The 11357-nt window shown below is 39.4% G+C and overlaps 1 protein-coding gene across 1 annotated transcript; it reads right to left on the reverse strand.

The window, feature by feature from the left end:
• Positions 1–4190: 4190 nt before the first annotated feature.
• LOC124884215 (aquaporin-9-like) lies at positions 4191–10100 on the reverse strand. Its single transcript, XM_047391991.1, has 6 exons — positions 9639–10100; positions 9370–9496; positions 7864–8001; positions 7594–7712; positions 5177–5394; positions 4191–4877 (listed from the first exon to the last, which is right to left on the reverse strand). The coding sequence occupies exons 1-6, from the start codon at positions 9714–9716 to the stop codon at positions 4667–4669; spliced, it is 891 nt and encodes a 296-aa protein (XP_047247947.1). The 5' UTR covers positions 9717–10100; the 3' UTR covers positions 4191–4666.
• Between the last annotated feature and the right edge of the window lie 1257 nt (positions 10101–11357).

Below are 11357 nucleotides of genomic sequence, written 5' to 3' on the forward strand. Positions count from 1 at the left end.
AATGGACTCCAGGGCTTTAAAATGCAAAACAAAACCAGAGAGACGGGGAAGAAAACAAAAGACTATTTGAATGGATCTGAAGTTAAAAGTGAGTTCTGTGATGATTAGAATACACCTGTGTGAAGCTAATCTATAAGACCCCACAAAGTCCCCCTGTAAAAGACATGTTGAAGAGGATATAATCAGCCAAAGAGCACATCAACTGGCCTAAAGAGAAATTGAGAAATATTTTGTGGATTGATGAAAGTAAGATTGTTCTTTTTGGGTCCAAGAGTAGAAGACAGTTTGTCAGACGACCCCCAAACACTGAGTTGAAACCACTGCCCACTCTATAGAGAGTCAAGCACTGTGGTGATGTTTTTCTTACTATGGTGTCTGGCCTGTTTATCGCATGCAAGGGATCATGAATCAGTTTGCATGTATAAAACTACTTGTCAACAAGACAACGGCCCCAAACACACCATTAAGTGAACAGCATCTTAGTTTCAGACCAATAAAATTAAAGTGTCCAGTCCAGTCCCCGGACCTTAATCAGAGTGAAAACCTGTTGGCTGAAATTAAAAAAGTTGTTTCTGAGAGGAAACCAAGAAATGCAGACAAATTGGGGAATGTTCTCAAATTATCCAGGGCTGGAATACATGTTAACAGGCGCCAGAAGTTGGTTGACTCCATACAACACTGTTATCTTGTTAAACATCCCAATGTTTATTTTTCTTAATTTACTGTAATGTGACTTAAAGATTGATACATTTTTCTTCATGGCTCGACTTAAAATATAATGTGCATTGTTCCCAGTGCATAGAAATAAAAATAATTCTAAGGATTTTGAGTTTTACTCACTTTTTTAAACAACCTGCTGTTATTTTGAACACAACTGCATTTGATTCTGTGGTGCTGACAAGCTGAAGAGAAGCCTTTTGGCACATTTGGCCTTTAACTCAATTAGGTGTAAACCCAGAAACTCTTGGGACAATTGTCAAGTCCGATCCGTCTCTCTCTGAAGTTCATTGTAACTGAATCAATAATTCATACTGACTATAATGTAAGGGATTTGTGAGTCATATAAGCTGATTTGACACTTTATCAAACTCTATAGTACTGCATATTTGTTCATAAATCATTTGAACTGATTTTTAGCAGTTGACAATAAGGTTATAAGTCATCTACAATGAAGAAACAAGTATATGTTTTACTCACAATAAATACAGGTCCTTATCAAAATATTAGCATATTGTGATAAAGTTCATTATTTTCCATAATGTCATGATGAAAATTTAACATTCATATATTTTAGATTCATTGCACACTAACTGAAATATTTCAGGTCTTTTATTGTCTTAATACGGATGACTTTGGCATACAGCTCATGAAAACCCAAAATTCCTATCTCACAAAATTAGCATATCATTAAAAGAGTCTCTAAACGAGCTATGAACCTAATCATCTGAATCAACGAGTTAACTCTAAACACCTGCAAAAGATTCCTGAGGCCTTTAAAACTCCCAGCCTGGTTCATCACTCAAAACCCCAATCATGGGTAAGACTGCCGACCTGACTGCTGTCCAGAAGGCCACTATTGACACCCTCAAGCAAGAGGGTAAGACACAGAAAGAAATTTCTGAACGAATAGGCTGTTCCCAGAGTGCTGTATCAAGGCACCTCAGTGGGAAGTCTGTGGGAAGGAAAAAGTGTGGCAGAAAACGCTGCACAACGAGAAGAGGTGACCGGACCCTGAGGAAGATTGTGGAGAAGGGCCGATTCCAGACCTTGGGGGACCTGCGGAAGCAGTGGACTGAGTCTGGAGTAGAAACATCCAGAGCCACCGTGCACAGGCGTGTGCAGGAAATGGGCTACAGGTGCCGCATTCCCCAGGTCAAGCCACTTTTGAACCAGAAACAGCGGCAGAAGCGCCTGACCTGGGCTACAGAGAAGCAGCACTGGACTGTTGCTCAGTGGTCCAAAGTACTTTTTTCGGATGAAAGCAAATTCTGCATGTCATTCGGAAATCAAGGTGCCAGAGTCTGGAGGAAGACTGGGGAGAAGGAAATGTCAAAATGCCTGAAGTCCAGTGTCAAGTACCCACAGTCAGTGATGGTCTGGGGCTGCCGTGTCAGCTGCTGGTGTTGGTCCACTGTGTTTTATCAAGGGCAGGGTCAATGCAGCTAGCTATCAGGAGATTTTGGAGCATTTCATGCTTCCATCTGCTGAAAAGCTTTATGGAGATGAAGATTTCAGTTTTCAGCACGACCTGGCACCTGCTCACAGTGCCAAAACCACTGGTAAATGGTTTACTGACCATGGTATCACTGTGCTCAATTGGCCTGCCAACTCTCCTGACCTGAACCCCATAGAGAATCTGTGGGATATTGTGAAGAGAACGTTGAGAGACTCAAGACCCAACACTCTGGATGAGCTAAAGGCCGCTATCGAAGCATCCTGGGCCTCCATAAGACCTCAGCAGTGCCACAGGCTGATTGCCTCCATGCCACGCCGCATTGAAGCAGTCATTTCTGCAAAAGGATTCCCGACCAAGTATTGAGTGCATAACTGTACATGATTATTTGAAGGTTGAATTTTTGTATTAAAAACACTTTTCTTTTATTGTTCGGATGAAATATGCTAATTTTGTGAGATAGGAATTTTGGGTTTTCATGAGCTGTATGCCAAAATCATCCGTATTAAGACAATAAAAGACCTGAAATATTTCAGTTAGTGTGCAATGAATCTAAAATATATGAATGTTAAATTTTCATCATGACATTATGGAAAATAATGAACTTTATCACAATATGCTAATATTTTGATAAGGACCTGTATGTGATGGATTAGATTTCCCAGCAAAACAAACCCAAAGTGTCCAGAAAGTTCATTGTGTTCATTCATCCCCAACTAATCACACTGAAAAGGATGTGTAGTTTTATAAACCTGGGTGAAATAATGAGAAAATTAAAATATTGGCTTTTGAACTGATGTCCTCATTTCCTCTCAGCTATTTTGTTTGGTGTTTTAAGCTATCAGCAATGGTAGGATGAGCCTTGTTGACTTTAGTGGGTGCAGTACAGGGACAGTAACAGAAGAGGGAGCTCCTACTTTAATAAAAGTGTTGAGCAGGAAGCTTTGAAGCAGAAACCATCTCAGAGGATGCTGTAGCGTCTCATTGATGGAGATTTATCCACTGGTTTTTAGTTTACTTATGTTTGTGTAAGGAATTGTATTTGTTTCTCTTTTTAGCAACATGACTGCTTGCTTCAGTGTCTTTAAAGCATTTTTTCTTTACACATTACATATACTCATGTAATTATCATTGACTTAGTTATGTAACAGCCACTGGACTATGGCAGATCAGATTCTGCGGGAATGCATTTGCACGTGCCACAGAGTGGTGTATTATTGATCATCGATGCTGATGTTCTGTGGTAGTCACTGGCCGCAACATCAGTGTGAATAGGCAATCACAACAGTTTCAGTGTAATGCATTTCTAAGAACAGTATAGCATTGATTTTTCAATCTGATTCAGTTGATGACTCCACTAAATCTGTGTGGATTATACTCCTTGGGTCAGAAAGTCTGAGGATGATTCTGGTATTAAATCAAGGATTATGTTTCCCTTATCAAAAGGACATTTTTCTTGTTGAACGTATCGGTGTTCATGTGATTAGGGTGAAAAGTGGATGCACTTTAATAGACCCAACTTGTATAAGTCTAAATTGTTCGTCAGTGCTTCTTCATACTAGTCATAAACTGACTTTGCAAGTCATCTTACATCATTATAAAAGAAAAGGGTACAGGACAAATAAAAGAATTGTGGAGGCATAGAGCTGTGTTTGAATCTGACCTCATCGCTCCCAAAGAATCAACTCATCTGCACCCACACTTTTCCAATGTCCACCTTTACGCAGATGACACTGTACCCTAACTAAGATGTCTCTACTTTTAACACAAGTTACAAACATCTAGCATCCTTTCAGCTGCTGCAGGCATCAAAGTGTGGCTTAAGGTTGTTCCTAAAGGAAATAAAACTACATTAATGTTGTTTTCCTAAAAATCCCTTAAAATTCTCAGATAATACTTGTAATTCTTTTTTTAATGGGACATCTTAATGAAAAAATATCATCCTACCAAAGGCTGGGTATTGGGCTGAATAATATACTTTCCTTCAGCGTGCATATAGAGCATTTTAATGAAAAGCTTAAGGTGAGATTGGGCTTTTATTATTGAAATACTGTAGTGTCAATCACAATCAGTCTTAATTTCACAATTACTAAGGGTAATAGGATCAAAGCTAAAGGGAAGCTCAGCAAACCATGACCTTGTTTTCATTAATGACTTAGGCTAAACATACATTACTGTATTTACAAAAAATGTGACTTAATAGTGAACAATGAGACACATAGAACAGAAATCCTGAAACAATTAAAAAAAAGTTTAAATTAAAGAGGTGTCAGCTCACTATGTGCTGTGGAAGAAGTGTTCAGTCACGTTAAAACTGGGTTCTGGTTGTTTAATGCTTCTTGATTCATTTCACCCGTGGAGCTTTAAGTTGCTCTTTGCCCAGCATGAAGTCAAATGATGAGTACATACTGACACAGGAAGCCTCTGCACAGGTGGAAACTGGTTTTACTGGGGAGCAATCATGATCCTTCATGAGCGAAGATCTGTATGTTTCTAACTCATGGCGATCATCTCATATTTGTCCTTAAGACTGCTATCCTCATCCTCTTCCTCCTCCTCCTCCTCCTCTTCCTCCACCTCGTGGGTCTTCTCATCCTGGTCATGGGGATGGTGAAGCTCGATGAGCAGGAAGTAGAGGATTGCTCCCACCACGCCTCCCACCATGGGCCCCGCCACTGGGATCCACCACCAGTGGCCTGCAGTGCTGCCAGCCACAAAAAATAGAAAAGTTAGAGAGGTCGATGGCTTGATAACTGATGTCATGGTCGGGTCACAGCAATGGGTGGGTACATGAACATTATATAACAAAATGGTTTACTTTCATGGAGATCTAAATGATGACGTGGGCTTTTAAAGGATTTGAAAGCAGTGAAGGGTCTAGGCACATATGACCATTATCTTTGATTTATCTGTTTATAGACCTATTTCCAAATTCTGTGATCTGATTTTATATTCCAGTTAATTTGCTTTAGGTCCAAGTAAAAAATCCTAATTTTTAGTTACCTGAAGACCTCCATCCCCCATCCAGCCACCGCTGTGAACAATCGGGGTCCCAGGTCTCTGGCGGGGTTCAGGGGGTAGCCACAGTTGAGTCCCATGGACACACCGATGGCCATAATGATCAGGCCAATGGCCAGCGGCTCCACGCCTTTAGGGGCTCCAATGTTTCCTCCATCAATGATAGCCAGAATACAGAGAACCAGCATACCTGTCCCCACCACCTGCAGGAGGCGCAGCAGCAGCTATTAGTGGCAGCTTCTACATATGTTCTCACAGGGACCACAATGGAGTTAGATAGTATTTTCACAATTAAAAATGCTACCACAAAATAATAATATTTCTACATTATTATTTTAAGTCAGACTCCAACATAACTTTGTCACTAAAAACTAATAAAGTTTGTGGTTATCAGAGTTGTACATTGTACAGGTCTTAAAATGGCTTAGGGGTGTCCTTTGTGCATGATGCTGTTGGCAGTGATTTATCTGACACTGACTAAGACTAAAACTTTCTTGTATTAGGTCAGTTAGAATCCTAAAAGTTATTTATATTTGCTAAATGTCAGAATAATGAGGGAGATAATATTTTTGATGATTTGTTTGCCCTATTCCTTATGACGGAACTGCTACAACTGAGTCAGGTTTGTATGCGTCCTTGTTCACACAGTTTTTCAGGTTTGCCCACAAATCTTCTGCAGGACTGGTCATTGTTATCCTAGAGCCACTTTGTAACTAGTTGCTTTTACAGTTCTTGTCAGGGTCTGAGTTTTACAATGATACTGTTTCAAATAATTGTCCATATTTAATATTAAGTTGTATGCTTAGGGTCATTGTTCATTTAGAAGACCCATTTTTGCTAACTTTCTGGCTGATATCTTCAGATGTTGCATTAATATTTTCACATAGTGTTCATTTCATATGATACCCTCTATTTTGTGAAGTGCACCAGTTCACCCCCACAGCATAATGCTGCCACCCCTGTATTTAACAGTTTTGACGGTCTTCTCAGGCTTGTAAGCTCTCCTCTTTTTTCACCAGATGTAACATTAGTCTAAATGGCCATTTAAAGTTTCTTAAGGACACAGGAAATGTCACTAAAGATTAAAGCCTAACATTTTTTTTTAACTAGAGTATTGACTTCTTCTATGCTGAGTGGGCATTGAGCCTTTGTGAGTCCAAAACATGTTTCAATGAGGATGACAAACTCGTAAGTCTTTTAAGCGGTATCTTCACGGCGTGTTCACATATTTCACACCAAAACACTTTGATTTCGGAGACACATAACTCTTTCCAGAATGACTGGACATTCCTATGTTGTTTATACTTGCATATAATTGTTTAAGCTGATTAACAGGCACCTAGTCAAGTGGAAATTGTACCCAAGGATGACCCAGACTAGTGGAGATCAAGAGTTCTCTTCCTGATATCTTGCCTGATTTCCTTTAATTTTCCTATGATGTCACAAAAAAAAGACACGCGGTTGAGATGCTGCCTTAAAATGCCTCCACAGGCGGGCCTCCAATGAACCCAAAGTAACCTATCAGAAGCTTACAAACCACTACAGCTTTCACAAATAGTGTAATGTAAACTTTTGAATTTAAAGACAGCAATACTGAAATTTCTGAAAAAAAAGTTTAGCCAAATTAAAAACTATTAAGAATTTTCCGTCAATTAATAATGTACATAAATTAAAGGTTAAATCTTTCTTGGATTTGTGTAAGATTATGCCTAGAACCTAAAAAGAAGTACCAATAAATGTGGAGGGCACTGTAATACTTTCTGCATAATCCAAGTAGCCAATATACAGGCCATCTGAACGCGTTTTTTGAGACCCAAGGTGTTTCTTCATAGAACCATAGGAGATATATCTAGCTACAACACTGATTGCTGATTTTGCTCATAACATCTTTAAACACAACTAACACTTCAACCCCTTCGCCTCAAAAATTTTTTAATGCACCCAAGGTGGCGTAATATATCCCACTAAGGCCAGTTGATGCAAATCCAACACATTCCAATGATGATTTGTGGCCAGCTATGAGTAATTTAGCTAATTTGCATGCCAAATATCACATATCCATATATTGCTTATACCCACTTATCCTGGCAGGGTAGTGGGGGGTTGGATGTGGGTAGTGGCACATGGAAGCACAGAAAAACACATATGCTTATATGTTTATGTCATATTATGCTGTTTTTAGTTTGCTACTCCTGAAAATGGTGCTAAGTTGATCCAATAAATCCCAGGAAATGGGTCATTAGACACAAACTAAGCAGAAAGAGGGTGTGTTCTCAAACTATATGGGGCAATCAATGTTTCATTAATTGTTTTTGCCAGACTTTGCAGGGTTTAAATGCCGAATTGGAGCTGTGGTGGAGAACTGATGTGAGATCTTTTGGGTCAGAGTCACCAGAACCCACCTGATCAATGAAGCCTCCGAGGACTGACAAGTGTCTGGCAGGGTAAGAGGCAAAAATATGACCTGTCGCGTTGATTCCTGTCACCGACAGAATACCACTTGTGAAGTCCATGAAAGCATCTGTAATGAAGACAGACAAATATCTTTAACTGTGCAGCAGTATCTATTTGGATCTTATAGAGAAAAGCAGCAAAACATTCTTCAAGCCAGTTCTATTCATAAAAGATATCAAAAAATGTGGCCGTATGATGGTATGTAAGAGACCAATGACCGTAATTTAATCCAAAAACAGCTGCAGCTCCGACAAAAGCACCAAGAAACTGAGCAATGACGTAGAAAGGAAACTTCCAGATCTTCAGTTTGCCCAGAATCACCATGGCCAGAGACACAGCAGGGTTCACATGGCCTCCTGGGACACAAAACAAAGCACAATGTCACAGAGGGGTGCAGTGTGTGAGGGGTGGCTGACTTAATATCCTCTCTATTATTAGAGAGGCTATCACATTTACGAGGAACAGCAGAAGGGGAGCAGGCCGCTGGCCAGTTCAGGGTTTGATTAAGTACGCCGGAACTAAAAAGACAGAATAATGACCACTGATTAGAAATTCAACTTCAACAAACTACCAACCAATCTCGCAAGGTTGTCTCACAGTGGGAGATTTAGTTTTCCCCAATGCACAGTCAGCAAAAAACAGTGAGAACAGAGATTTTTCCTTAACTTCAGGTCTAGAGATATATTGAACAGTTATTCTAAAAAAATTAGCAGGTCTTGAGGGTGAGATAATTACATAATATAGGCTTTTAAACTTCCAGCTCTAAGTCAAAACTTAAGTCAAGACTGAAATCGTTGGCAATTTCTATGAAATAAAGGCTCAGTTCAATTGGAATCAGCAGTTCAATTAACATCTGTTTAATTTTCCTAGTTTTCTTTCCTGGCTGTTAAATTAAGACGGACACTACAGTATTTCATTAATAAAAGCCCAATCTAACCTTAAGTTTGAATGAAGATTCTCAGTTCAATTTAGGTCTGGGCTTTAATGAAAAAAACATTTCAAAGAAAAAACACATCAAATGCCATCTGTTATATGCTATTCTCTGCATAAAATATAAACAATTAGCAAAATATGAATTCTGACTTCTTTCACAGAGAATGCATCATTATGCTCTTAATTCTAATTAAGGTAACGCTGTTTGTTTGGTTCCTGCATCCGACTTAGATGCTGACCAGATGAGTCCAGCATCCTCTGTTGGACCGAGTTTGTTTTCTGTCACAGACAAAAGCCTCTGATCAATGGCGTTTACAGGACATTTACTGCCCAGGGTTATGTACGACCCCAGAGAGACTGTGCTCTGTAGTAGTGATAAATCAATGGTCAGTGCACATTCATTGAATCTGAGCGGAGATGTGGCACGTTCGTCCTGACACTGGAGCATTTCAGATGACACATGGCTGCACCGAAAGCCATAAAGTTTTATTATTAGGAGCTTCTGAGACTCCTGAGCCGCAAGGTTTAAGACCAGAGACCGGCTGCATTATTTTATCTTCTCTCTATAGTAAGTTATGTCTAAGGTCTATGATTTTTTTTTTTAACCTGTTATCAGTAGTCGTAAACAAAAGAATAAGTGGAAAAACAATTGTTTTTTTTATTCTTTTTTCAGCTGATTCAACAGGTTGTCATCAGTTTACTTTTTATATAATGTTCTAACTGGTAGCAAAGGCACTGGATGCTAATCAATATAAGAAAGACAGCAGAGAGCTACATCAAGTCCCATTTACCTGACACCCCACCAGCCACGTAGACTGCCATCATGAGGCCCACAGAGAAGCCGATGTGGACGGTCAGCGGCTCACCCAGCGTGTTTCGACTCAGGACGGTCTGAGCAACTGAGCCACAGCCAAACAACTAGTAAATACACAAGGCAAGATAAAACAAGGTTTAAACAAATTAAAGATAAAACCACTGGGGTAAAGTCATTCTTTTAGGACCATCCCCTTGAATCAAAACAACTGCAAATAGTGAGAGCAAAAAATCCCATTCTACTTACTACCAAGACAAAAGTCCCGAGGAATTCCGCCAGGAATTCCTTGAATATTCCATGTTTAAGCGCGCAGTGCTTCCTCATGTTTCTGTTGCGTTGCACTTTCAGGTAGTTGTTAGAAGTGCCAGCGTTTAGGAACCTCTGGAGCCGAACGGAGTCAAATCTCCACCTCTGGAGTCTGAGCTGCAGCCATTCAGCACAAACTATTGATCTATTGGAACAACAATCCTCTCAGCTTCATCAACAAAGAGAGTTTCAGTTGTATTTTATATATACTACGGCTTCATACAATGATTTCATACTCCCTGAAAATGCTTTTCACGTTTTTTTTTGTGTTACAATGACAAACGTCAATGCAATTTATTGATATTTTATGTGATAGACCAACACAAAGGTTCCACTCCACAGAGAATAATCATGAGGTGGAGAAAATATGACCCTTAAATACAATCCATCGCCAATGGCTGTCTGTAGAACAGTAAACAGAGTCCACCAGTGCGTTATTTAATCTTAGAATAATTACAGCTGTTCTCTGAAGGCCACAGAGGTTTGTTAGAAAACATTGGTGAACAAACAGCATTGTGAAGACCAAGGAACACATCAGACAGGCCAAAGATCCAGTTGTAGAGAAATTCAAACACAGTTTGAAGTTATAAAACAATATCATGTGCTTTGAACAACTCACTGAACGCTGTTGAGTTGAGCATCTGACGCTATAAAGAGTATGGCTCAAACGCAAAAGTACAAAGACATGCTTGTCCATCTAAACTGACAGGCTGGGCAAATTAACCAAAAATTAACCAGAAAAGAGATCTATGCACGAGAAGCTGCAGATGTCCGGCTCAGGTGGAAGAATCTATCACAAAAAAATTATTAATAGTGTACTACAAATATCTGGCTTTATGGAATAGTTGAAAGAAGATAAGAAGTTTCCTCTGCAGTTCACTGCAGGCCTTGCAGGTGTCACAATCGACATGTTGGAAGAAGGTGCTCTGGTCAGATGAGATCCATGCAAAATTATGTGTGTGATGGAAAACTAATACAGGATGTCACCCTAAAACCGTCATCCCATATTAAAACAGGACTGTGGCAGTATGATGTGGGGATGTTTCTGTTGAGCAGGGCTCGGGAAGCTGGTCAGAGTCAATGAGAAGGTGAATGGAGCAGAATACAGGGCAATATTGGGAAAGTAAAAGTTAGAGGCTGCAAAAGACTTGAGGCTGAGATTTTTTCAGCAGGACAACAACTCTGAGGATACAGCCAGAGTTAGAAAGACGTGGTTTAGATCAGAGAATAGTTCTTTGTAACTCCAGACCGAAATCTAATTGAGAATCTGTGGCAAGACTTGAAACTGGTATTCACAGATGATCTCCATCCATTCTGACTGAGCTTGAACTGTTTTGCAAAGAGGAATGGACACAAACATCCGTTTCTGGTTGTGCAAAGCTGGTAGAGTCACACACCAAAAGATTTGCATCTATAATTTTAGAGAAAGGTGGTTCTGCAAAATATTGACTCAGTTCATTCACACACTACATTTTCTTATCTTGTACTTTATCTTTTTATTTTATTTTACTAAATAATTTTCCTTCTGCTTTACAGTTATAATATACTTTATGTCATTTACATAGAACCCCAATAAAATAAATGGAAGTTTAATGTTGTAATTCAACAAATATGAAAAAGTTGGAGAGATGTTAACACTTTTGCTAGACACTGTAAATA

This window comes from Girardinichthys multiradiatus, chromosome 2 (assembly GCF_021462225.1).
Source record: "Girardinichthys multiradiatus isolate DD_20200921_A chromosome 2, DD_fGirMul_XY1, whole genome shotgun sequence".
Classification (NCBI taxonomy): domain Eukaryota; kingdom Metazoa; phylum Chordata; class Actinopteri; order Cyprinodontiformes; family Goodeidae; genus Girardinichthys; species Girardinichthys multiradiatus.

Excerpts from the sequence above, each read along its gene's own strand:
- LOC124884215 (XM_047391991.1), bottom strand. The coding sequence starts at position 9,716 with ATGAGGAAGCACTGCGCGCTTAAACATGGAATATTCAAGGAATTCCTG. Across the intron at positions 8,002-9,369 it reads CGTGGCTGGTGGGGTGTCAG|GAGGCCATGTGAACCCTGCT; the intron begins GTAAATGGGACT and ends TTTGTGTCCCAG. Across the intron at positions 7,713-7,863 it reads TGTTTTTGGATTAAATTACG|ATGCTTTCATGGACTTCACA; the intron begins GTCATTGGTCTC and ends TCTTCATTACAG.